The sequence below is a fragment of the Cygnus olor genome, chromosome 5 (assembly GCF_009769625.2).
Source record: "Cygnus olor isolate bCygOlo1 chromosome 5, bCygOlo1.pri.v2, whole genome shotgun sequence".
Taxonomy (NCBI): Eukaryota; Metazoa; Chordata; class Aves; order Anseriformes; family Anatidae; genus Cygnus; species Cygnus olor.
Window position 1 is genome coordinate 28,587,447 of NC_049173.1, and position 27,735 is coordinate 28,615,181.

General features: G+C 46.6%; 1 protein-coding gene and 1 long non-coding RNA gene across 2 annotated transcripts; one reads left to right on the forward strand and one right to left on the reverse strand.

The window, feature by feature from the left end:
- Positions 1–778: 778 nt before the first annotated feature.
- Positions 779–27,735, forward strand: LOC121071324. The gene is made up of 3 exons (XR_005820529.1): positions 779–855; positions 2,254–2,433; positions 26,086–27,735. It is a non-coding gene; the product is annotated as an uncharacterized LOC121071324 (long non-coding RNA).
- Positions 798–17,347, reverse strand: TH (tyrosine hydroxylase). Its single transcript, XM_040559557.1, has 13 exons — positions 17,208–17,347; positions 13,480–13,683; positions 10,058–10,232; positions 9,824–9,912; positions 9,541–9,608; positions 7,715–7,765; positions 6,880–7,025; positions 6,327–6,462; positions 6,164–6,233; positions 5,483–5,539; positions 4,804–4,899; positions 4,506–4,639; positions 798–1,663 (listed from the first exon to the last, which is right to left on the reverse strand). The coding sequence occupies exons 1-13, from the start codon at positions 17,295–17,297 to the stop codon at positions 1,504–1,506; spliced, it is 1,476 nt and encodes a 491-aa protein (XP_040415491.1). The 5' UTR covers positions 17,298–17,347; the 3' UTR covers positions 798–1,503.

The following is a 27,735-nucleotide window of genomic DNA, read 5'->3' on the forward strand; positions in this document are numbered from 1 at the left end:
ACCACTAAACCATGAGATTCTTTACAGAAAAAATGATAAAAATCCATGTAAGGTGGATAAGGATTCTGAAAGTTCATACAGAAATGTAACAACTGACGATATGAACAACTACAAGTAATTCCCCCCTCCCCTGTCCCCCCAGCTGTTTAGCTGCCTCCGCGCATCCCAAGCCCAGCTCTGATACTGCACAGATGTATAACCTTGGGCCACACTTCTGAGCAAACCACTTGATTATGAGACAGCCTGCAAGAAGATAAGAAGGGCAGAAGCAGGGGGAGGAAAACCGAGAGCTTTGGGTCAAATCAAGCCATTTATATCAGGAGTGAAAGCTAGACGAAACTGGGTTTGAGCATCCTGACCATGTTACCTTCCTCAGAAATGACAAACAGTAGATTTGGTTGTGCACCTGAGTGACATCAGGTGACAGAGATATTAGGATATCTAAGAAGAAGGTGATGCTATGTTTGTGTAATACTGGGAAAGCGAAAGCATGTGAAATTCTCCCAAGGGACACGAGTGCAAGAACTGATAAACTCAAGACACCAAGGCTGCCCAAGGCCACCAGCATGCCTGAACATCAACAGCTGTGACTGCTATCTGCTGTGAGCCACGGCAGCTGGGCTCCTGAGCAGCTGGCTGTGATCTGTGTGTCCCCCTTGCTGGTCCCTTCATCAGGGAAATTGCAGCCCAGGTGGGCCTGTCAAGGTGAGAAGTGGGAGGCATTAAAGAGTCAATTGAAGCTGCAGAGCCCGACCCTGGTGATGGGAAAGGGGGCTTACAGGGTCCCAGGTGTGGGAGCTTTTAAAAGAGGCCTTAGAGGTTGTGCTTGTGGTGCTTGTGCTGGGAAGGATGCAGGTAGGCTAGGGCTGCTCTGTGCCAGGTGGGTAGCTTCTGACTTAGGTCATGGGAGAGGTTCAAGGAGGCTCCAATGTTTGCTGCAGCCTCTGTGCAAGCAGCTGAGGGGAGGCTGGATGCCCAGACTCTAAATTTCATGGAATTGGTTGAGGCAGAAAAGCTTTTAGTGGCATAGTGTTTCCCAAATACAGAGGACTGCAAGAGGCAGGAGGTGATGGAGACCAGTGGTCCCTTGTGGAGTTGCTTTGGAGCTTATAAAGTGGGTTAGTCTATTCTCTCAAATGGCAAAAAAAAAAAAAAAAAATTAAAAAAAATCTTATTTCTTTAATAAAGCTAGCTTTCCATAAAGCAGCTTTCCTCCTCTTCCTCACACAAGTCTTGACTTCAACTTTGCAGCTTGGTCTGTGCCAAGCCTCTCCCAGCAGTCCCTAAAAAAGCTGCCCCAGAAGCCAGCAGGCTTTGGGTCCATCCCTCTGCCCTCCTTTGAGCTGGCCCTGCATACCGAGGAGGCAAACTCTTGGGGTAGCGTGGTGACAGGCAGCAGTGCAAATGTGTGGAGAAAACAGGTAGGAGTAATGGCCTGGGAGCTAGGTAAGGGCATTTTGGGGCTGTGAGGGAAGAGGGGCAGGGAGGAGCCCAGTTCTCATATTAACTTATGACATTGAGTGCATTAATCAGCGAGTGCAGCTCATCCCTTACGCTTTCCAGGGAGTGGCGGATGGTCTGGGGGCTGTCCAGCAGCTCGATGCTGTGGGTGTAGGGCTCGTATTTCACCGAGAAGGGCCGTTTGATGTGTGCCGCATAGCTCCTGCAAGGAAAGAAAGGGTGCAGAGGGCTTGGCACAAGAAAAGAGTCCTGGAGCCTGGCTCCTACCCTCCTATTCCTCCTCCCTATCACTGTTCACCCAGACCACAACAAGTTAATGCCTCCCTTAGGCAAAATATCTAGCTTAACATGAAATCTTTGGTTTCCCATCTTTCCAGCCTCAGAGGGCTGTAGGGTTAGCTGAAATCACTCCTGTTCAGCAAGGGGGGCACTGAGTTTGTGGATTTCCTGGGGTGAAAAGCATAGGCCTGCACCACGCTGGAGGGTGCACTGCACTTATTCCCCTGTGGCTATCTCCAGGCACTTTCTACTTTAATTGCCTTTTTCTTTTTCAAAAATGCCAAGGAGATTTAGAGGCTAATTGGAGAGAAAATGTGTGGTATTATAGTATTAGATTCCTAAATCCTTTCTGACATTCGCTTATTTGCTAATCTCTGTGTGGGGAGGGGATGACTGGCTGCAGGCCATGCTAAGGGTGGGACTGACAGGAGCAGCTCAGACCTGAGCAAGGGGATGGGAATGGCATCACCTGAGCTGTGTAGCTGAGCAAAGTTGAACTGTTTTGCACCCAAGGTCAACTGAAGCCCGAATCTCAGTGACAAGCTTGAATTTGCCTGATGCACCTCAAGAGCAAGGTCTTGATACGTTTTAAAAGAAGCACATGGCCCAGTGATCGTGAAGCTGATGGTGAAAAGAAATCAAGGGGAATGCTTCTCATGCTCAGCTCAGAGGCTAGCATGTGTATTCTTGAAGGTAGGCTTGTGTTTCTTATCTCTTAATATTGAATTGGGCATTTAAATGTGGGTGCTTGTGGCTAAAATCTGGTGCTGAAAAGGCCTGGGAAGATGTGGGGAGGCATGCTGGGGCAGGCATGCTCCCTGCTGAGGCTTCACCCTTTTGCTCCTGAATTGCTTAGCTTAGGGTACCCTCTTGTGGCTGCTGTGGGTCTGCACGAAGAGGGAAACGCATTGCTTTCTCCGGTGGTTGTGTGTGCTGTGGGGAAGACTAACCGTGAATTACCGGGATTTAGGGTGAAAACCCCACTGTCTCAGGAGAAGACTGGGGGGTCATATAGCCAAAGCTTGCAGGCTGGTGCTTGAGGGGGGCTGCTGTGCTGCAGGAAAGGGAAATGAGTGCAAGTGGAGGGGTTTTCTGCAAACCCACTTAGTCTGCTTCCTGAAAGATGTGGCTTATCTCACCCAGCTTATTAATGCTGTCACCTGCAGTGCTGCCTCTTAGCACAACTGCTTGGACTTCCCACCCCCTTCTTCTGCTGATGGTTAGAAACTTGCCTTCTAACACAAATGTTTTCGTCTGACACCTTGGTGAAGTGCTCAGGTCTCTGTGGGTGCCTGGAAGGGTTCTGTGGGTGCATGTCCACCCTGGAAAACTCTGGGAAAAGAGCTTTTCTTGAGGGGTAGTGTTGTTAATCAATCCCATGGTGGCAGCTGCCAGTAATGAAAATAATATGAGCATTTTAATATTTTCACCTCATAGGGTAACATCTGTGTGGTCTGTAAAGAGGATTGTTTAAAGTGCCTGTCACTACCAAAACCTTATAGCCTAATCTTGATGAAGTGGTGTATTTTTCCCTTTTAAATGGAAGGAAATGACTCATGAGCCAACAGTTGGGTGTTTTTTTAAAGCAGCCTAGTGTGTGTGAGAGGATGGGCTCCCCAGGTGCTTGCTTTGGAGCAGCTGGACTCTGGGTTACATGAGTGGTGCAAGTGAGTGTCATAAAAGCAGAAGTTGAAATAGAGCAGTCCCTGCCATGTTATTTATGTGAAATACCCCATTTACAGGACCTGCAGAGTCATGCATGTCATGTGGTGCTTAGTCTCAACATATGTCCTCCCAAAGCTAAGGCAAAATGGTATAGACAGAAGTTTTCTCTGAGAGCTCAATGTCGCAGGACTGAGCTTTCCTCCTGTAAGTGATTCTGGTGATGGCTGAGAATGTTATTCTGATCTGACATCTGTGTGTAGAGCTGCCCATGCAGCCTCCATCCTGTTCGCAGTCACTTGTGACAGGGAAACCATATTACACTAGTGGGATACTGTGTGGGGTCTGCTAACACATTAACCAGATGAGGAGGCAAAAGCTTCCTTTCCACCTATGGATAAAACTATCCATGCCATGTAACTTGAGCTATTAATGATGTCTGGGATTTTTGCTGGTTAAATGACAGATGTAAGTTGTCCTGTGGCTGCTCAGAAAGAAACACTTCTCTGCCTCCTAAACTCAGAGAACAACACTGTTTTGAGCAGATCTTCACATCTATGCTAAGATTTTTACATGACCCAACATGTGTGTTTCATAGGGACACATGCTGGTGGGATGCTCCTGTGTGGCTGGCTGGTTCCTCACCTGGCCTTCCTGCAGCAAGGAAGCAGGGGAGGTCCTGGGGGTGCTTTGGGTCTCTGAGTTCTGGACCTGCCACTGTTATGTTGCTTGGCCTCCCTGGGAACTGAAGATAGTCTTTAACTCCTTTCTATGAGAACTAGGGAGCTAGGTTTGTCCTTTCTTTCACTCCCTCAGTCCTATCTCCATGAATGCCTCCCCCTCTGACCCACTCCTCCACATCTGAGCCCTCAAGACCAACACTTGGGCAAATCATACCACAGCTGGGCCCTGTGGCAAATTACTACAGGTGAAAAATGAGTGAATGCCTATTTAGGCCTAAATTTTTGAAATGCCTAAATTTTTGAAACACCTAACTAGAGTGCTTCTGAGACCTTGAACTCAAAGTAGCTGAGGTGCCAAGCCCTGTTTTGATATTCTAGGTTTGTATCCCTGTTTGGGTCTCCCTCAGTGCCCAGTCCTACCTCAGTTTGTTTTTGGCATCACTGAAGCTCTCAGACACGAAATACACAGGCTGGTAGTTCTGGTCCTGATAGGGTTGAACAGCAGCAGCATCGGGGTCGAAGTCCCGCACCTCTGGTTCATCTGACAAGGAGTGCTATGGAGACAGGCAGGAAATGCCAGCATAAAAAGAGGGGAACTGGGGAGGACATGCATGCTAGAGGTGGAGAACAGATCAGATAGTCATTGCAGCTGTGCAGAGGAGGAAAGTGTTTGCAGTATAGGGTCTGGAGCAGAGAGGTAACTTGTGAGGAGACTTACTATGAGCTCCCCGTAAGATGACAGGAGCCCGGCCCCATAGGCTTTGACTATCCCATTCTGTCTGCAGAGCCCAAACTCCACTGTAAACCAGTAAAGCTGTGAAAGGAAAAGAAAAACACATGGGCAACACAGTTCTTCCTCTTCATCTCCCTGTCCCTTCTGAGCCCTTGTGTTGCAGCAAGGGTTTGGGGATGTTTGAAGGAATGGGTGTCTGACGTGGCCACCAAATGCACAGAGGATAATGTCCTGCTGCCATACCCTGCACCAATCCCTGCCAGAGTGCTAAGTGAAACTGCTGCCATGTCAGGACAGACATGGTGTCCTCAGGCTGGTCCCTGCATGCCTGGGCATCGCATGGTGCCCTTGGAGCAGGATGGGTCACCTTGCTGAGGCAGAGCCAGAGGAAGTGGATGTAATTTAGTCCCATCCCAAAGGGTATCAGCAGTGCTGTCATTAGAAATATGATGCTTGATGATGCTCTGGTGCCTGTGAAAATTGGGTTAATGTGCAAATGAGCTCTGCTGTTTAACTGATCTCTGCTCTGCGTGGTCATCGTGAAAGAGGGCTGGGGACCCTAAGCCAGCAAATGTGGGCACACCAGGCTGTACCAGTCCCCCTAGTACCACAGACATGCTGGTGGAGAGGTCGGGGCCTCCATGATGCTGAGAGAAAAACTTACAGTTGCCAGTTTCTCAATTTCTTCATCAGTTGCTCCCAGAGATGCAAGACCAATGTCCTGGAAAGACAAGGGAAGGGGTAGACCTCAGGATAGATTTGCAGCAATAGGCTGTTGCTATTGGGAATTCCTGTCTATTTCATAGCCTGCTTTGCAGTTGAGGTCAGGGAATTTGTTCGCATTTTCCAGTGTTCCTGCTGGAACCATTTGTTTGAAATGCTGCTTTTGCACATTATTTTGTGGCCTCTTCCTTCTCCTGCCCCAGGCATTGTACAGCTGCCCCACTGCACCTCCAGGCAAGTACATCCATCCACTGTTCTTGGGATCCCCTTCCTTTACCACCAGCAAAACACTCCTTGCCCTCTTTTCCTCAAACCCACCTTTTCCTTGATGGTTACCTAAAGGTTGTGAATGAGGCTCTTACAGGTTGCTCAGTCTTTATTGCCTTGAGACAGCAGATATCAGTTCCCTGAACTGCCACGCATCTCCTGTGGGCTTGTTGTGTTCAGGTTAAATGTGCCCAGCTGCTGGTGCAGTAAAAACCCAGGTGAAGTCTGGAGAGGAGCAGCTCTCCTCCAGGCAACATCTTTGGACCCCTTTGCCAGAAGCATGTCACTGAGGTCAGTCTGGTGTCCCACCTAGTGCCTGGTGTTCTCGGGGTGAAGAAGCAGATGGCCACCTTACCTGAGAGAACTGGGCAAATGTCTTGTCGGCCAGCATCGGGACGTGCCCCAGCAGCTCATGACAGCAGTCCCTGCCATTGCCCAGGGGAAGGAGGAAAGCATGGTCAGCAGCAGATAGCTTGCCCATTAGGGAAAAGTGAAATGTTCATTGCTGGAGTACTCACGGCTCGGGGGAGTGCATGGGTGAGGATGCGTGGCGGATGTACTGCGTACACTGGAACACACGGAAAGCCAGGCTGGCGAGGAAGTCCCGTGCAGACAGCAGGCCGGCCACGGGCCGGAGCTGGAAGCCGGTCCTCTCTGAAACAGTGCACGTGGTCCTTGTGGTGGGCGTACAGCTCACGGGCTGTGCTGGTATCCTGTGTTTTCAGTACTGAAAGCAAAATCTTCAGTGCTGGAAACTAATGGGCTTCTTCAGTGCCCAGACTGATGTTTGTGCTCCTACTGAGCAGCAACTTCTGCTTGTTAGGGGTCATTGATGGGCTTGGCCTTCAGGTGTAGCCCACCAGGTTTAGCTGTAGCCCCAACATCCTGGTGTCTAACCCTGTCCTCTGGGACATGCACAAACCTCCACCAGCTCTTCTCCCATGTCTCAGCTCGTGCTCTCCTCCATGTTTAATTTCCCCATCCTTGCTGCCACCACCAATCTGCAGCCCTGGCAGACCTAGAGCTAGGTCCCCTGGGCTTTCCTCTGCTCCATCCCAGGCTTGTACCCACCTTTCAGGAAGCGGGAGACCTCCTCCAGCTGGGGGATGTTGTTCTCATTGTAGCCACAGAATTTCTCCAGTAGATTAAAAGCTTCAAGGTACTCCTTGCAGGCATGGGTTGGATACAGGCTCTTCAGAGTGCTGTACACCTCCTTCCTTCAGGATGAGAGATGACACATTCAGTGGCTTGGCCACTCGTGTCCTCTGGTTATGTGCTGCCAAGTGCTCATGCCTCTAGATTTCTTGCCTTTACTTTCTGCACTGCTAAGTCTGTCTCTTTGTATGTCTGTAGGGTTGCACAAATGTGTACACATATTCAAATGAGCCTGCAGTGTCGGTAGTCATGTCTGCACAGACCTACCTGCACTGACCTGAAGGTCAGAAGACCATATACAAGGTAGTAACTGGACGTATATTAATATATTCCCTCTAAATTAGTTTCTGAAACTGCGCTATGAAGACAGTCAATATAGGGGGGAGGTCACCTTGTTTAGGAGTCAGAGTACCCAGCAGGACTCCAAATTGATCTAACTGGCTCTTCGGTTAAGCTCCTCTGGAGGAAACTCCTGCGGTTTGCAGAGTGAATGTGGTTTTGGTACAGCCCCAGGAGAGGAGGAGACAGAGCATCACTGTTTTAGAGACAGCTTGCTCTCCTGCATGCAGTCCCTACCATCTAAAAAAATAAAAAACTTGCAACATGTTAGTGGCTTTTACAACAAATCATTAAGTAGGATACTTATGCTCCTGGTACTTTTTTCAAAATATCACACCAGAACAATTTAGGTTTCAATTCCTAGCCTTTGGTGTTGAAGTCACTAAAGGCTGTGGGTTAAACCAGTGCTCACCAGGTAGCGATCTCCTCTGCTGTGTACTCCACGTGAGGGATTGGGTCCCCACTGCAAGGCAAGCACACCATTACTGACAGCAGCAGGGCATGAGGCAGGCTGCTCTCCCCATTGAGAAGGAAGCCCCTTGGAGAAGCTCTGTATGATGTTGATTAATCTTCTTTAAACCAAACCAAGTGACAGGAAGGACAAGCCTCTGGTAATGGATCATTTGTACAGGTGCAACAAATACAGACAGAGAAAAGCACTAGTTCAACCAGAGGTTATAAATAAAAAAGGGATGAGCAAAAGCTTAGCTGGAATAGGATTTTCCAGCCCAAATGTTTTTTTACTAGAAAAATGGGAAGCCTTTTGTGAGAAATTAATTTTGTGTGACTGAGCTACAGGGAGCTGATGGCTGGGGAAATGAATCAGTAGGTGGGAAATAAAAGCAGATAATAAGGAAAACTAAATGTATTTGAACTGCAGAATAATGTATTGTCAGTGAGATTAAAGGCAGCAAGAAAAATGAATCTTAGCAATATTATAAATGGGAACTGAAGACTGACATTTGCCTTTTCTACTTCATAATTAACAATTGTATTTCCTAAATCCTTCTGTTCTGTATTTAAACATATGAGATATTCACATATGACAGAGATAAAGTATAGTTCCTGTTCCATTCACAGCCTGAAGGGATGTTACACAGCAGACTGTGAATGCTAACCTGCAGACGAGATTCAAGAGAAGGCATCCTAAATGTTTGCTTTATCTTAGGAGAGCATTTTTCTTGGGCCCCTCAGGACATCGTTGCTGGCACGGTGACTTTCCATGCATTTAGTATTAGTACAGGACAAAAACATCAATGGGTGTACTCTGGACTTCAAATTTGCAATAAACATGAAACCAAACAGAGCAGTAAGCTGTGCTGGGATCACATCAGTTGCACAGGTAGCTGAAAGAAGGTGACTCAGATAATTTCCATAGCCTGCTTTCAGCATGGCACTCTACAGGAATCTACATTTAAAGCCCTGCTTAGAGAGTGGGACATTATAGTGGAAGTCAGCACTACTGAGTAGGATCTAGGGAATACTTTACAAACCCAACTGAATATTAGAGCTGCCTGATGTTGTAGCAAAAATATTGAGAGCTATCACTGCATACGTCAGAACAAAAGTATTAAGTAGGAGTACAAGAGATGGTTTTAATTCTATATAAGACAAGGATGAGATCATTACTGGAATCTACTTAATTTATCAGAGGCAGTTAAGAGGCGAACCTCTTAAGATTCTATAAATGCCAGCACAGCAAAAAAAAAAAAAAAGGTCTGATAGCAGAATTCCATCTAACAGGTGAAAGACTACTAGGTAGTATGTAGAAAGAAGTATGATCCACTGGGTGAAAGCTAAAGCTACCGAAGATCATTTTGCACTTAATATTTTAAATGTTAAATAATTAAAAAAAAAATTTTTCCATAGCCAGGATAATGAGCCATTGGAACAAATTTTTTAGGCATGCGGTATATTTTTCGGTATGTGAAACTTTGAAGTTGACACTAGATATTCTGAAAGAGAGGCTACGTTTCAAAATGAAGTTAGAGATCTGACGGAATTATGAGCAGCTTTTGTTATGCAGGAGGTGTATTCTGGCTTTATTCATATATGAATTAAGGACTGCAGACATTTTTAAATCAGGAAGAAATTAAAATGCATGGAGAAAAACACACAAGGAGCTGGCAAGGTTGAATGGAAGACAAAACAAGAAGTCTCATGCAAGTAGCATAACGAGTTCCCAATAGGCTGCATTGTCATGGTGTTATTTCTATATGGATGCTAGGAAAGACTTACTGCTTATAGTGAAAAGCGATTTCTGCTATTGATTTCCTCCTCTGGCGGTATGCTTGGTCAGAGTAGCCCTGGGATGACAAGTAGGAACAGAGACATGATTTTTAATCTGTTACTAAATTTTTAACCCAATAACATTCATCACTGGCTGGAGCAACTTCTCTCACGGTGGTGGCTGCACTACAGTTCCGCAACCAGCTGCATCAATGGTTGTTCTTCAGCCCCTTCCTTCTGAGGGATGGCTCAGAATTCAAATGCAAAGATGTGCCCGTGCAGACTAACTCACCGGGTGATCCAGGTCCAAGTCAGGGTCAAATTTAGTAACCAGATGGTGACAGTTGTCCAATTCACAGATCTTTCTGGGAAACCAGTGAACTGTGGGGAAAGAGAAGGAGGAAAAACTGACTGGAAATGGAAGATGGATATGGGACTCAATGGAGAAGTGTGGAAGGAGGTGACCCTGAGGCAGTCGTCTTTTATATATCAAATATTAATATCAAATATATTGTAAGTTTCTTACATTTGTCTTCTTTAGTGGTCCTCACATCATCTGCTACCCTCTTGATGGAGCTAATGAAAGTATTGAGGTCAGAGCTGTGGACTTCACAGCGCACAAAATACTCCAATTCAGCAGTCCCTTCACGGGGCTTTCGGCTCAGTCTTGTCTCCAGGTGGTGAATTTTAGCTTCAAATGTCTTGTAGAACAGGGAGAAAGAGAACAAAAGCATTAAACAAGTCTGTAACACATGAAACACCTACTGGTACTCTCCAAAGATGTGTGTTTGTGGGGAGGTCCCCATTGTCCTTTTTATTTTTTTTAACTGATGTAAACACTTATCTATTAATTCCATGGGTTTTGTTTCTGGACAGACAATCAGTTGGGCTGGTCAGTGATTTACCAACAGAAAACTTTCACAGTGGCAGAGGAAATTGGATCAAGAGGGCAAACTGACAGAGCAAAAAGTCAACTTCTATGATCCCCTTTTCCTTCAGTCTCCTAAATTTGGGGGCACTGATGTAGGAGGGGCAGGCTCAGGCAGGCTTGGGGTGCTGGCCGTGGTGCTGAACCATAGCTGCCTGGGCCGGCCCATGATGGAGGTGGAGGTCCCTGTGCCTACATCACAAATGTTTGACTATCTCATTGCTGCTTAATGCCCCACATCAGAGTCTGGCTTCACTCTTGCCAATAGTTGTTGATATGAAGACCCCTGTGAAACTCATATCTCAATGCTGAAATGATCAAAAGGGTAAGAGAAACTGATTTGTTCTGTTTATTTTGTAAGGGTTCTTGAGGAGCAGAGGAAGAGTTTGAAGAACATTTGTTCTGCCTACGTCCAGCTATATGCTGAGCTCTGTCCAGACTCTAGTAGTGTTAATGTGGGGCTCTATCAGAACTGAATTCACTCAAAGAATGAGACAAAACAGTCTATAGTTTTCTGAAGGGCCCTAGTAGGTTTTTTTGGATATTATCTTCAGCTCTGTGAAAACTGTTAGTATAAGCCCAAGTCCCTGCAATAACCCAACCTTTCCAATGTCTCTGGGAGATCTGTGGTAGAAGAAAGGACACAATTTCTTCTGTTAATTAGAGGCAGAAAGATGAGAAGGAACAGATGCAATGCCACAGGTAAATTAAATTTAGGATTGTGTTTTTGAATGTATCTACCAACTACACTATTACATTGTCCCCTCAACAATCAATACCTTTGCATTAATCTGACAGCTGTGATTGCATTACCTATGCTTTGGCTGCATGTAACACATACAGCAGAGTGAAACCAGCTTCCCTGCAGCCTGGTTCATGATGAGGCAAATGTCATTATGCCCATCTGCTTTCATATCTTGTACCTGCATTGCCAGAGGGATCTAGGAAATGAATCTTTCTCTGTTGTGGCTTGACATGCTTGACTTTTTATTATCTTTAAAGCTCTCTCTGTGACAAGCTCAAAGAGCTTTTTTTACCAGGAGAGATCTTTATGCAGCAAGTAATTTGTATGAGAAAGAAACAATATTTGGACATAAACTGCCCCTACTTCTTGCTTTATGTTTAAAAATTGTTTAAATTATAGATGCACTGTAACAATCTACCAACTACAAGAACCTATACTTCCATGTTTCATACCCTCTAAGTGGTGTGTGACATTTGAGATGTTACACTGATGGATCTTTCATGCCTTCTCTGGCAGCTATGAACTTCTCTTAGGAAGGAGACCCAGCCATGGCAATGCCAAGACTGTTTTCTCATAGGCGTATGTTACGGATTCTTTTGGTCTTAAGAATCATAAGTTGCACAAAAAAACTTTTCTTGAAACAGTCTTTGTAGAGAAGATGCAAGATGCTTTGTAATGGTTGAAGATCTGAAGCACTTTTCACAAGAACATCAGAGGTAGTGCTGCATGTTCTATAGCCAGAATGTCCTCTGATTAACGGGAAATGCGTATCCCCCAAATATAATTGTTGCGTTGTGGTTGGCTATATGGTGTTGCTTATGGTCTGGTTTTATCCCAGAAATGGTTGCATTTTGTGAGGGAGAAAGTGTTTTATAGTAATGTATACCAATATATGAGCTAGCAGAGTGCCTTTGTGATGACCAAGGCCAGCCACGTACTGAAGGGTAGTAACAAGACTGTAGAAAACAGGTCAAGGGAAGTGATTCCTCCTCTCTATCTGGGATGAGGGACACCACACCTGGAGTGCTGTGTCTCATAGAAGAAAGGCATTGATGTGCTGTAACAGGTATAGTGGAGGGATGCCAAGGTGTACAGGTGGCTGGAGCACAGTGTTATATGAAGAAAGAGGAAGGGAATTGGATTTGCTCAGGCTTAAGAAGTGAAGGTGCAGGGGAGAGATTGCTGTGTACTAGTACCTGGTGGGAGGGTGTAAAGAAGACAGAGCCAGGGTAATTTTAAAAGTGCATGACAGGAGGACAAGAGGCAATGGACACAAACTGAAAGCAAATTCATTGGAGGAAAAAAATGACAAAAAAACAACAGCACATGGGGGTCCAAGGATGCTATGGAATCTCTGTTTTGGTGATACTCAAAATGCAACAAACGTGGCCCTGAGCAATCTGCTGCAACCAGACATGCTCTGAGCGGAAGTTTGGACCAGGGACCCCTGGATGTCCCTTACAACCCACGTGACTGATTAATAGGAACAAATTGTCCTCTCCTCTCTCTGCTGAAGTTAATGAGATTAAACTACCATAGATAAAACATAGCTCAGACCCTAAGTTTGCAAAACACTTTTGAACCTTTCTGGATGACAATGCACTATATAAATGTAAATCGTCGTGTTTTGGTTGCTGTTCAAATAGCCAGGGCTTATCTCAGTCTTTTCATTCATGGTACTGAGATCCTAGGTAACAGAAGATTATATTGCTGGCTAGGGGGAAAAAAAGCTCAAGTTAAGAATTTCCCTTGATATTAAAGCCATTTACAGGCTGCACCTCTGTGGGAGAACCAACCTTTACCACACAAATCAGAGACTAACAAAGTCTTGACCCAGGTGCTGATCAGTACTGCGGAAGGGGGACCTACTCTGTAACCATGCAGGGCATACAGCATGTTTTGAATGTGGAATCAGAGCCCTGTGCATGAAGCTGAAGTGCTGAGCAGTAGAGGGGGCTGTCAGTATGCTACAAGCAATGTGGGTGTGGATTGTGGGTGTCAAGTTGTGTGGCTGACTCCAGTAATTAAGCAAAATCCAGCCCAAAGTGTTATAAAAGCACTAAAGTGCAGAGGTAGGGCTCATTCCTAGTGCGAGCATGCTAGGGCATGAGTGAAGCATGACTGTGGGGAGATGATACAGACAACTAACTCGTAACTTGCAGTAGTCAGACCCAGCCTGAATTGTCTTTGGTAGACTCAAGTGTTATTTCCCACAGAACCACCATGAAAAGTATAGTGTGTTCCTTGAGGCCAGTGAAACCAGTTACGGACTCACCTCAAACACCTTGAGTGCTCGGGACAGTGGTGATGTTTTGGCTCCCTTGAGCATGAAGAAGAGGTTCAGCATGGCTCTCCCATCCTTCTCCTCAAAGACAATTGTCTCTGTGGACTCTGCGGCATCAGTGGCTGCGGCTGCAGCCTCTCTTTCCTTCCTGGCATCCTCGATGAGGCTTTGACGTCTACCGATGAACCGTGGAGACTGGAGGCAGAACAGAAAAAAAATAAAACTTGTAATAGAGCTACAGGGGATCAGAGGTGACCCCAGTAGCTGGGTGAGAAGTGAGCAAGGTGTCTGAACAGGGGAGGATGGGGAAGATTGTGCTGACTTGCCTAGCTTTGCAGAGGAAGGTTTGAGGAGGAGGACTGAGGCATTAGGAGTGAACTCAGGAATGTGGAGCTTTGGGGAAAATCTGTTGAAAATATGCTTGTGGTATGACTAAAGTGGGCTTCTCCCCTCAACTTCCATAGCAAAAGCTTTCAATATTTTTCAAAAACTAAAAATCAGAAACAATCTTGCATGCTTTTCAAGTGTCTGATGAAGTGAAGGGGAGAGGTGTTAGATAAACATGAAGCCATTTGAGAAGACGACACTGAGGGACAGCTGAAGCCCACAGCTGTGCCCTTGCTGGAAACAAGGCCCTTGCTGCCCGCACACCCCCAGCTGCACTGAAACACACATCCCACAGCCATTTTCTGATGAAAATATCTGGAAAATAACTTCTGCTAAACAAGGAATGCCTTCCCTATCTTGTGAAATTTTTGAGGTCTTCCTTTGAAAAGCATAGCCTGCTCAGCTACTAAGCCTGTTTTCTCTCTAATTTTCAAAGCCCAACACGATGTTTCCTCTGAAAACCTTCTTGGATGCTTTAAGCTGACATAAACCTGGCTTCAGGGCTACCCTGACATTTGAAATACAGCCCGGAAAACACAGCACCTCTAGCCATCAGCCCACGAGCTTCTCCCCAGTCCTTTTTTTTTTTTTTAATAGAGACACCCCTCTGGAATAATATTTGCTGATCTTCAACCACTTTATTCCTTGCAGCACTGAGAAACATTGTCTAACAAATAAGTACATATTGCCACTTGTCTAAATTGGCAGTATTTGTGCCCAAAGAGAAGAGATCTAATAAATATCCTGGGCTGTAACTTTTAAGAGCTTGCGAATATGTGTTCAGCTTTAAGCGTGTGTTTTACATTGCTACCACGTTTAAAGCTAAGCTGCTGTTTGCTTTCAGGTGCCCGCAATAAGCAGGGCAAACAGTCTTGTGCTGGCCCCAGGATCTGCGCTCTGCAGCCATCCAAAGTGCTTTAGCTACAGAAGTTTTATTGCATTGTGTCCCAAGGTGCAATATGATTTTTCCTCTGGGGTGGAGAGGGGCAGAGGAGGGGAGCCAGACCCCCCCCTGTTTAGGCTGTAATCAGCCTAAAAAAAGGCTCTGGAAGGAGGTTTGATGGTGTGAGAACCTGTGTCACTGGCAGGCGGGAGCAGGGGGTCCAGTCTCTGTCGAGGGGTCCTGGGAGCTGCTTAGCTCCACACCAGCATGGTTTGGGTGGGGAAGTTTAAAAAAGAAAAAAAAAAAAGACCAAGGCTGGATTTTGTTAGGGAAAAGAGCAGCAGGGTGGTGGGGGGGTCTGTCTGCCTGCTGCCTGGCTGCATGCTTTCCCTCTCAACATCGTCTCCCCTGCCTCTCACGTTTGTGCTCATCAGGGAAATATCTCCTTTTGGGAGGGGATTTAGGCATTTTTGCATATAAACTAACCAAACTGATCTGTCATGGTAAATGCCTTCCATTCTTTGGAAGGTGTTATTATGTAGTATTTCCAAGTTTCCCCACGGAGTAGCTCCCTGTGTAACTATCCAGCTACAATAATAAGTTTAATTTGATTTTTGTAAAACATTCACCTATCTGGGGCTAGAGTCTGATGTGGTCATTCACTTCGTACAAAGGAGTACTTAGTTTTTACTTTGAAATTGCTGCTGCTCTGAGTGTCCAGCCTGAGAAGAGCCATTAAAAATACAATGCTCTGAATTAAAGCATTTGGGCTCATTATTTGCAACAGTCCTGGGCAATCCTTCCTGCACTTTGGCATCCAGCTGCCATCTGATTGAACACTGCAACCAAAGCCCTGCTGCAGCTACAAGTTGTCTTGTAAAAACTTATTAGCAGTAGAAAATCTAAATATACAACAGAAAGACTTTCAACAGGGTGAGTTTTATCTCTGGCTGGCACAGCTGATGTGTGAAACACCTTCTGGTGTGGAAGAGTTCTGGGATTGCAAAGCTCAGAGGGGAGACATCTGCTGGAGCTGACGTGGTGGTGGGCAGGGGCTGGGTGGCCAATGGCCTGAGGACTCCATGAAGGCTGGGGACGTGCTGTCACATATAAGTGCAGAGCCATGCCCCTCGCTTGATACAAACCAGCAGAATAAACCATAGGATCATGGCGATCTCCTAAGCTAGGTAAGAGGGCTGTTTTTAATTTGGTTTTGCTGTTCTGAGAATCTCTATTCAAAGAAGGGATGCAGAGGTGGGCTGAGGTCTTACGTCTGCTCTGGGCTGTAGGAGGCACTCATCCAGGTGGCTGCACTCCTGCGCACCCAGTGAACCTAGATTCCTGCAGCCCCTCGCTCAGTGCCGTGCTTCCCACCAAACATGTTGCAGCAGCCCAACCTGCCCGATAACCAGGCAGCAGCCAGGAGTCTCGAGTACTGATTTGACAAAGCAGCCTGGAAAATCCCCCTTTTCAAAGAACCATGCGAGCATTTGTTATTTTGCCAGGGTGACAATGGCTGTACAAGACAGAAGCCTTCCCCAATTTTCATCTATTAGAGAAATAGAGTTTACCTCTTTGTTTGCTAAATGTTTCCCTTCCTTTCTGACATGCCACATGCTCCAAAACATGGTTTGCTGCCTCCACCACATTTCCTCCCACCATGCATCCCAGGGGTGTCCCCTCCCTGTGCCATTAAGGGCCACCCACAGCCTGGCCATGTCCCTGACCCATAGGGCTGTCCCATGCCACCAGTCTCCATCCTTTCCCTGGGGTCCCAGCCATTTGGTTTAGGTGGGGATTGTCCCTACAGACAGTCCAAGGGGTTCACCAGAATTTGGTTTCTAAAGGCACATGGCAGCCCAGCGGGATGTTTTCCTCTCCTTTCTCTTACACCTGTAGCTTTGGTGTGTGCAGAAGTATTCCCCAAGGTAAGACCAGGGCCCTAAATCAATCCAGGGAGGAGCATGAATAGAAACGGGGGAAGGATATATTGGGACAGAGCAACTTCAAACAGAGCAAATTGCCTGTGCCTTGCATGTACCCCAAAATAAAAGGCACTCTTTTTCATTAAGCTATAACAGGTGAAATCTGTGCAATTTATTGCCTTGCAATCAGCAAGAGCATTAAAGTTTTCAAATTGCATTACACACTGGTGATACCTTGTTACTTCTGCCTTAGGTCTAGAGGTTTTTTAAGTTGCTTTTGGTTGCAAGGGGGTAGAAGTACGTTCGTTTGAGCTTTCATCCCCCTAAATCTTTGCATTTCACAAGTACCAATATGTAGAGAGGAGCATGTGGGAAATTTTCTTCTGCCAGCCTGGAGCCAGGGCTGGGGCAAGCCCCCCACTGACAGCGTTAGCCTCTCTATCCCTGCCTGCCGCTGTCTATAGCTAGAGGAGAGGCTGCACTGTTTGGAGGGGGGGGGAAGAAGTGGGGTAGGGTTGTCTTACCATGATGGCCTCGGCTTGCTTGGAGTCCAGCTCTGACACCGCCCTGCGGAAGCCTTTGGCTGCAGAGGTGGAGATGTTGGGGGTTGGCATCTTCACTCTGCCACGAGCTCTGCTCTCTGCTTTTCAGCTCCTTGCCAGCTTTTTATAGGGCAAGGCTGACGTCAAAGACTTTCAGATCTTCCCCCCCCCCATCACCACCTCCCTCCTTTCTCCCCCTCGGGCTGAGAGGAGGAGGGGACGTAAAGGAGAGAAACGTTTCTGTCCCATTAAATCTAATTGCCACAAAGATTGCAGACACCCTGCATTCGCAGACCTGCTGCTCCCCCCACTTGTTCTGCTGTGCCCAAAAGATTTCTGCTCTGTTTTCCGTCCCCCCACTTCCCTTTCTTCTGGTGGAGTTCGTTCTCATGCCATGTTTCGTTGCTGCACATTTACTTTCCCAGCTTGGGCATTGCGTGAAAGGATTTTGATCCGTGAAAGGACAAAATGAAAGGAACGAAGAGATGCAGCCTTTTATTTTCTCCTTGTTTGCTTGTGAGAAAAGCTTCAGAGAGAGGAAAAAAAAAAACAAACACCTGTCAATCCTGCCTTCCCAATGGCTTTGCTCCTTTTGCTGTAATTCTCCAGAGGCCAAATACCCAAATGGCTGAGGACCTCTGGGACTATGGCAGTGGGTGGCACCTCAGGACCTAACCTGAGGATCTTCTGCTGAGTGCAGGAGGGGTCCTTTCCCCCTGTGGGATCCACAGCAGCTCTCTGGCACCAAAGAAATGTTGTCCTGCTCTGTGTGAACCACCACAGCGTTGGGGACAGGCTGTCCAAAGCCCCCTGCGGCAGGGAAACCAGTTGGATTTCCCTGGATGCTTGGTGGCGAGCATGCCTTGGAAGTCGTCTGCTGAGGGCACCTGGTGCCTTTGTTGGTGTGGAAGCTGGGTTTGTGCCACCTCCTGGGAACACCAGGGTGCAGATCAGCCCCGCCAAGGCAACTGGGGAAGCCCCCAGAGCCTGGAGGGTGGTAGATGCTGGAGCCTGAGTGAGCAATTGGCAGCAGCTAAAATTTTGGCCCAGTTCTGAGCCAAAATTAATTCTGACGTGGGTCAAGCAGCTTGTCTTGTTACGGGTGCTGAGGACACTGCTGTTGGTTACAGTGGGAACCAGAGGAAGGAGCTGAGCATCCTTCGGGCTCCTCTCCCACAGCAGGGACACCCTGCTGTTAGTGCTTCCTCATATACCTTGGTAGGTCTCATGAAAATACAAGACTTTAAAGCAAACCCAGACCATATCAGTAAGCTATGAGGGCTGGCAGTAAAAAGAAGCAACTCCAGAGGAGGCTGCAAAAGTAAAACTGATATATCCTTCATGTTATACATGTACAAAGAGCACCCACTGGGGACTCTGGAGCTCCATTAGTTTGTACATACTCTACTCTCCCGCAAGGAAGCATATAAAGAAAGCGAGGAGGATGCCTTTTCCAGCTGCTGCCTGTTTGCTTTGCTGGAGAAGTTGTCTTATGCAGATTTACAGCCACCCCAAGCCATTTCATGACGTTGGGGTGTTAAATGGCTTGGGATGAAGTTGCAAAGATACTAAGGAAAGCCATGGTTAGGCTAAGTACTGAAGAAATGTATGATTATTCACAGACTTTTCCACCTTTACAGTATGAAAATTTTACAGTGAAAAGCCTTTCCAAGATTGGGCCAACCTGTTTAGGAAAGAAAAGGGGACTTGGGTAGGAGGAGAGAGTTACAGTACTTGTATTTGAATATTTTTGTCTGGATAAACTCTTCTAACTTGCACAATGCTTTAAAACAACACGTTGAATTCAGAATTTCAGTATTTTTGGTTCGTGGTTTTCAGTTCAATTTCAGGAAAATACAGGTTTCAAAATATTTCCTTCATACTGTTTTCTTACCTTAAAATCAGAAAGAACAACCATTTTGATAGACCTTTTATTGTTGGTAACTGACTTAGCTTAAAGGTCTTTTTAGAATAGCATTTGCCAAGGATGATAAATCTAAAATCAGCCATCAAAGCAAGTTCCACTTATTCAAATTTTTAATCAAGCTGCTGAAAAGATAGCCTTAAAATGCCAGTTCATGTGAAGAATTGAGAAAATTGGTGAAGTACTTTAACAAATATGGGAACAGAGCAAGTCAGTCAGCCTTCCTGCAGGCTGCAACATACTCAGAGATCACATATGAGGGCTCTTCTGACAAACAGGGGCTTTAAAAAGAGCTGATAATATCAGGGAAGTTTTCAAGACTAATGTACAAATAGATGGGATTACTTTGAATATATTTTCTGATTCCCTTTTGTTTCATTACGTATTGTTTCTCTCCTTGTAAAATCCAGCACTCTATCTAAACCCATCAGTTCTTCTACTTAGTTCATCTCAAAGCTCTTGATTTTTAATCCCTCTCCTTTACAGGGATGATAAATTAGGCATGCGACTCTTCTGTAAGTCCTGCTAAGCTGTCTCCCCTTCTCTGTCTGGTGACGAGAGCCCCGCATTGTTTGGAAACGCTTTCCAGCACAGAGGCTGCACAGAGACAAAGTGAAGTCCTGCTTCCTTACTGTGGGAGCTGGAGAGAGCTCCGCGCATCGGCCTGTAGCTGTATGTAATCATGAAACAGCGTGTAATGCAACAGGTCTTGGTATGAGTCGCATGGGGAAGCAGTGGCAAAAGGCAATGACAGCCCAGCCTGCTGGGGGGGCTCTCTGCAAGGGCAGGGTCTGAGGTGCAGAAGTGGCCCCCTGAGGGCCAAAGAAAGGGACTGTGTCTGCCCATGGGAGGGCAAGCTGCCACCTCCCATCACAACCGAAGGACAGCCTTGATGGCCGTGTGGGGTGGCCAGGTCCCCCTATTGCTCTTTCTCCCACCCGCCCGCACTCTCTCCCTCTTCACTTCCTTAGCCTGAATAATTACAGTCTGCCACACGAAGCAATTACAGTTAGCCAGCTCCATCAAGAGTGTGTTTTTTTTTTTCCTCTTCATTCAACATCCCTGAGTGCCTCAAAGGAGTTTAATAACCCATAATGACACCCTAGACCTCCACGTCATTGCAGCCTCCCTAGGACTGGGGCAGCAGCAGGAAAAAAAAGAAAAAAGAAAAAAAAGTAATTAAAATCCACATCTCTCTCTTAACTTTGCAGTCTCTTATTATCTAGAAGACACTGACTTTTGTGCTCATGCTCTGTCACAACAGATGAGCCCAAGGGAAGGGGGGCTGCAAGGAGCAGAGCTGTGTAGCTCCTTGGTAAGGGCTCTGAGATGTTTGCTGCAACCCTGGGAGAAAGGCACTGCTGGATCAGGGGAGGCTTAGCAACTTCAGACCTGCTCCGATGGATGGGTCAGGTGTCTTCTGTTCCCCAAGTCACAGAGGTGACCCCTGGGAGATGAAGAGCCCCGTTGCCAGGATTGTTCTTCTAACCGCTGGGTGAATCCCTGGGCAAAATGAAAAACAAAACAAAAAAACCAACACTGACATGAAAAAAAAAAAAAAAAGTGGCAAAACCCAGAGGTTTCTGTAGGAGATGGAGTAGGTCTGTGCAACCTCACCCAGTGCCTCCATGCTGTGGTATTTATCAGTGCATTTTTAAAGGGATGTGTCCAAGGATAGTTCTTCCCCACAGGTGCAAATCCAATGACTTAAGGATTACAGCCAACACCTTCAGCAGTAAGTGCAAACCTCTGTGTCCGTGATTTCACATTTCAGAAGGCCATCTCAATTTTCAGATAAATCTGAGAATATTCCTATAACACACCAAAAATGCCCCCTCGCCCTTGGTTTCGGAGCATAGGGCTGGCTGGTCTCACAACTCCACAGCCAGAGTCACAATTTGTGCTCATTCTGCTCAAATCTTGCCTCCAAACCCATCAATTCTTCTCTCATTGGTCAAAAATGAAATTGCAATTCTGGGAAAATTTTACAACAATCAACTTTTCAGAGAAAACAATGCAATTTCAGGCAAAATAGTGAATTATTGGGGAATGGGTTTTCAGAGAGAAGTCAAGCTGCTTGACTCGGCATCTCCCTCTCCCCAGGAACTGGGAATTTACCCTGAGTTTTAGAGATAAAAACAGCAGCAATCTCCATTTCTGCTTCAGGAAATGGACTGGGAACATGCAAGTGTAAATTCAGAAACCTTGCATTGATGATTCACCAGCCACTGCAGAATCCAAAATAACCATCTTGTCTCAGATCAATGGGGAAGCACTTAGGAGCAATTTTCTCTTTGGAAATGTGGGCAGCAAGCAGACAGTCAGGAGCGGGTGGCGGAATAAAAAGCACCATCTCGTGGAGCGTGCCATCTTGTATGGTTGGAAAACTAATTGCTGACACCTCTGGCCCACTATATTTCAACTCGTAGACAACTTCTTTAACAGGGTCATCAGGGAATTTCACCCTTGTGCGGAAAAGTAGCTTCCTACATGTATTGCAGCAGGTCTCCTCCTGGATTGCCAGTCCTTGTGATTTTAATTTATGTCTGTGATACAAAAGGCAGCCCTTTTGAGAGGAAAGACTGAAAGGGGGTCTGGGAGCTCCCAAACAGGGGGAAAAAAAGTCCCCCAGAAACTGTAACTGTCGTGTGGAGATCTGGCACAGAATTGTTTGAACATTGAGTCTGACAGTGAATTTGCTTTTCTGGAAAAAAAAAATGTTGTACAGGTAAACACCTGCCCTAGAACATCAGAAACATTATGAAATGAAAAAAAATCAAATGTCCAGCGCTTATTCTGTTGCCACCAACCAGCACAGAAAACCAGGGGCGCGCTTCTGACTGCTCACTGTATGGCCTTGGGCAAGTCTTTGAACTCTACCTTCGTCTCCTGCCTTCAGACTTCAGGCTGGTAATTGCTGTAGCTGTCACTCTTTTCAGCACTGCTGCAAATAAACAGTTAATAGTTGCCAGTAGATGTAGAAATTGATGGAATTATTTGGTTCTAGCCTCCTTTCAGAGGGGTGAGCCCTGAAACAAGGGGATATAGGGCTATGGGGCCATGTGGCTGGTTCCAAGGTGCTCACCTTGCTTGCTGTCCATCGTGGCTGTCTGATCCTCTCCTGTTTCCCACCACAACCCTTCTCCTTTGGCTTCGCACTACATATTTTCCAAAGCATTCTGATTTTTCAGAGCTGTGCCCTCCAGCTGAAGGCAGATCGATGCCTCTCTGTCACTCTTGGGAACCTTCATCTCCTGGCCTCACCTTCGAGAGCAAGGTCAAAGGAAAGTCATCCTCTGTGATGCCTTCATGGCCAAAAGAGGTTCCAAGGCAGTGGGGAATTTAGCTTGCTTTCAGAAACCTGAGAAATGCCTCCTCTTGCCTGTAGCCTGATTTTCCATCGGTCTTTGCCTTGTTCAATACATGTGGAAAAGGGATTGGAGTTACTGCTTATTTTTTTTCCAAGTCCTTTGAAGTCCTAGCACTAAGAGGTCTGCAGTGACCTGGATCCTGCAACTCTTTCTCTAGATGAAAAGAGAAAGGTGAGGGCACGGCCCTCTTGCTCATACACCCATGCCATGCAGTAAGACACAATTTATCTAACTCATGGCATCATCAGATCAGTGAAAGGGAAGCAGCGGTGAGGGATCCAAAACAAGTTCCCATAACCCTTTCCAAGGGCTGGGAATGTTTCACAGTGTGTTGGTGTGGTCCTAGCAGCACCAAAATTGATGGTGTGGGAACAAAAAGGACTTTGAGCCATTGCAACCAGTCCCCCTGACAAGTAGGACCTGCACTGCAGGGGTACACAGCATGGCTGGGATGTCTCTGCACCCCACATTCGCTCTAGGGTCATTCCCAGTTGCTCACCCCTTATTGCTCTAGCTGTGAGGGGAAGGAAATGATGCTGGAAGAAGCCCAGGGTTTTCCATCCATCACTCTCCTGTGTCATGAACGTGTCACTTTGGCATAGATAAACCTCCTTCTCCCAGTCCTTTTAGCCCCTTTCTCATCTTCCATAACAGCAGTTCTGGCTCAGCCAGGTGGAGCAGTGCCATGCAGTCCATGCTACTTCCACATGCACACAAAATTGCCAACTTACTCCCTCTCTCCTCGGGCACTGGAGGATAAAAACCATCTGTCTGTCAGACAAAAGGTCTGATGTGATTTTAGCATTAGGAGTCACACAAAGGGTCTCAGACCTATGAAAATGTCACCGTATTGACTTCATACAAATGTTTATTCATAGTTCTGTTATAGGCAGAACAGCGTTTTGCATTCAGCCTCACATGGATGAGATCTATTATGTAGATGCAACCAGTTCTGCATTGGAAATTGGCGCCAGCATTTCGCAGTGAAGTCAATGTTTTCCTATTGATTCACATCTGCTCTGGATCTTATCTGTTATTCCTAACAGGTAGCCATCAAGTAAATACATGGGAAAATATTTCCCTTTTCTTTTCAGAGGAGGAATGCAAATGCATTACCCATGGCGAGGTTCGTGCTTCCCAGCAGGCTTAAGAGGATGACTCATCAAAGCCCTGTGCTTGTCTTCTGGATCTTCAAAGTGTATCAACAGCATTTTATTGATCCATAGTCATGGAAAGTAAAGAAAGAAAAGAGTCAGAGATCTATACTGGTACAATATGCCTGACTTGAGTAATTCTACCGTTAAGCTACTGGGATGACACGATGGAAAAGCAGGGTCTACAATATGATATTTCCTGTTCTCCCACTTCTAGAACAGTCCTCTACAAATACAGATACTTTGATCTAATGAAGAAGACAATATAAGGATCAGTAGCTGGAAGTTAGGCAAAGAAGACAAGTTCAAGTTAGCAGTAGGAGGCACGTTTTTAACAGTGAGGGTGAGCAAACCCATCAGGGAAGCCCTGTTCCCCTTTGCTTGAAGTTTCCTAACCAGAATGGGATACCTCACCTGAAGACTGTGTCCATCAGACAATGAGACAGGACAGGGTAAGATTAATGGGGCTTGTACCCAGGTGCTACACGGAGGAGATATGGAGGATATATGGCTCTGATGTCCCAGTGTCCCAGCACCACAAAGCACAACACTGGAGCTGGAGTACCTGCTGGCCCCAGCCAGGAAAGCATGGTAGACCCCTGTTATCTCCTCCCAGAGCAGGATGGCTGAGGTCCTTCTACCCTGCACCTAGCAAAGACCTTGCCTTGGAAACCTGACATTTGTGGTGAGAAAAGACAGGTTAAAAAAAAATAAAATCACCACCCCAGCAGAGGAAGTCTTTAGTCTTCTCACATGTACCAGCTGGGAAAATGCATGTTTCTGCATTACGAAATGTGGTGGAAATTATGTGTTTTAAGTGCTCATCCTCTCCCCTTTCCTAGGCTGGCGGGGGCAGTACCTGTCTCAGGAGAGCTAATAGTGCTTTCACTTATTTAATTTACGTCAGGGACGTGCTAGACTGCAACAAGGCTTGCTTTTAAAAGGGGAAAGGAGCCATAGAAAGAATATGAGGCTAGAAAAACCCCAGATCTCCATTTTTCTGTCTCCTCCTCATTCTTACCCCCAAAACAGCTCCAGAATCAAATAAACGCCTTTGGGGGGCAAGCTCACATGCAATTTTCTCCAGCAATCTCCTCTTTCTCATATTGCTGCCTGCCTCTCCCGTCGGTTTGCCTTCACCCGCCTACATCCGACCTACAGTCAGAGAAGCCTGGTCATAGCCTGGAGGGATTTGCCTTGTGCCTTTAGTGGGATCGCGCTCGGTTTCCCTTATCAGTCCCTGGTAGGGCCATGTGTTTTGTCTCTGCTCCCCCTCCCTGCAGATGTGTGGTTGAGGGCAACGAAAGACAAGGGGTCCTTGTAAGTGACTTATGATAATTGCAGAGCAGCAACTGCTCTGAAAATCTAAATTCCTCTCTGACATTTCCAGTCTAAAGCTCCCACTGACTCAGCTGCTGCTTGTGATATTTAAACAAGGATTATCTCCTTTTTTATTCTTTTCTTTTTGATAATGGGATGGCAGAAGGTTAGTTTAACACTTTCCTATGGTTTGCTTGGCCGATACAGATCCAGCGCTCTTCAGGACTGTAACCAAATCCCTGCTTCCCAAGTCATTCCTTTGGCATGACTGGGATGAAAGAAAGCTCTCGTGATACATAAATAAATCTTTCTCTGGTTTGTCATCTTTTACAAATATTTCTTCAGCACGAGTTTATTATACTGGGAATTTTACTAGTTTTGGGTGTAAAAAGACTTATCCCATTTTCTTCAGCACAACTGTGCCAGGCTTATCCCCTCTGAAACCTCAGGTAATCCATCTTGTGGTATTTTTTTGTATACTAAAAGGGATTTTATTTTGTAGGGATGCTGAGCAGTATCTACACAAATGAACACTATAGAAAGCTCTGGGCACTTTTTGATGCCTGAGCCTCAAGTGCAGCAGCGTAGGGAGAGAACATGCTAAGCAAATCTGTAATGAGGTCCTCAAGACTGCTCCGAAAAACCTGGCAAATGTCCCTCTCATGCTGACTCCAAATGCCTTCAAATTTTCACTAGCTGGGAGAAACGAAAGGGAAGGCATGGGCAGATAAGAAAACCAGAGCAGAAAGAGGTACAGAAAGCTGAGGGTTGTGTCCTTGGAAAGAGAAAAGGAAAAGCATAGACCGAGGAGCAAAAGAAACCTTCAAGGGAAAGCAGCGCTAACACCCTCAGTCAGAGAACTAGGAAAAGCATAAAAAGTTACCGATGCAAAAAAACTTTGAATATTTGAGGTTGTGAGCACTTCTTGAGCTGAAGAACCTTCAAAATGCACCATTTCCATCCATCTCCCAGGTAAATGCTGCCTAGGTTATATCCTCTGTCCACGTACTGTTCCAGGACCTGAGCATCCTTGAGGCATTTCTTCTTCCCATGTGTTTATCATTTGTGTCTAGCTGCTGTCTCTATTTCAGATTTCGCCGCTCTGTGGGAAGGTGACCAAGGCTCTCCATCCGTTCAGAAACTACCTGGCTGGCAAGGGACAGCACTGCAAGTGAGTAAAACCCAAGGTCAGACCCTCACATCCCCTATTCCAGCATTTCAAAAGGGCATCCAAAATGTAGAAAGTCAGTCTCCATCAAAACTCAAAACAAGAATCTAGTCCCAAGTCTTGGGCCATCTTGAGCAAGGCCTCCTGCCCTGGAGGATGCCCCAGGGTGGCCACCAGCACTCCAGGACATGCAGGCTCTGGGACGGTGCTGTGAAGCTGCAAGATGCTGCAGCCTCCTTGCTCAGAAAGGTGAGCGGGATCAATGTGCCCAATAACCTGTCATTATGGAGTGAGCTGGGCTGGAGCAGCCACTCCAGTCCCCTGCCATTAGCAAGGCATAATTATTCCTGACATTGGCCAAGAAATTGCTGAGGATGGGGAGCCGAGGGGGGCCGGGATGCAATCCCAGCTCCTCACCCTGGCGCTGGGCATTTTGGAAGTGACTAAGCAAAACCTGAGCATTCCCTTTTGCTTTTCAAAGAGATGGAGGGATTAGGAAGGCAGGAAGGGGACTTTCAGATAGGTTCAGATCGGGGTGAACTGGGCAAATATAAGCAGGGAAGACAGAGGAAAGCCTGGAGAAGGCAGGCACGTGGCTTTGGACTGGACCTGGTGGAGGTTTGGGATGAGAGCAGGCAGCCGTAGCACTGACGTTGGCAGCGGCTGTGTCTTGCCACAGCCCCTATCGCAGCACCGCAGTCAGGCAAAGCAAACACGGCCCTAAATGGAGCCCTCTGGCTGCCCTGCCGATAAGCAGCACACGCTGGTAGCGGAGACAGTTGCCTGTTGTTCCCCGTGACGCAGCTCTGCTTTTCAGCCCCGGCCATGCGTGGAGAAGGTTTCTGCTAAGCCCCTGTTTGATCAGAACCAGCGATGCTCAGACTGCAGCCCTGCTTTTAGATGAGCCAAGGGTACGGGGCTGGTGCGGCCCCACTGCCCGTTTTGGGTCAGTGTCATCAGCTCATGTCCCACACCTTGTGGCAGCCCTCAAGGACCTCATCCAGGGCAGGGGAGATGCAGGGTCACTCCAGACTTTGGATGGTCAGGCAGTCTGGTCTCCATCTTCACCTCCAAGATAGAAGATGCCTTTTATGTTATTCCCACTGGTTTACTCCTGGGATATTCATATCTGTGGTCCCAAACAGGAACACTGGGCAGACACATGGTCATGATGACCTTCAGAGGGACCTCAGCAGGCTGGAGAGGTGGGCAGGAGGGAACCTCACAAAGCTCAGCAAGTGAAAATGCAAAGTCCTGCCCCTGGGGAGGAATCACCCCATGCACCAGTACGTACTGGGGGCCAACCAGCAGGAAAGAAACTTTCCGTGGAGCCCTGGGGCTGCTGATGGACCTGGCTGGACCCAACCCCAAGAAAGACTGGGGCTCTGCTTGAGCTCAACCAGGTGATCCCCAGAGACCCTTTCCAACAGCAACCATTCTGCCATTCTGGGCTTGTCAATGGAAAGAAAAAGAATGGAAAAGATAATAATAATAACAATAACAATAATAAGCTTTTGAAATAGATCCTCTTGTAAATCCCACCTGAAAAACCTCCAAAACAGAAAGAAGAGGG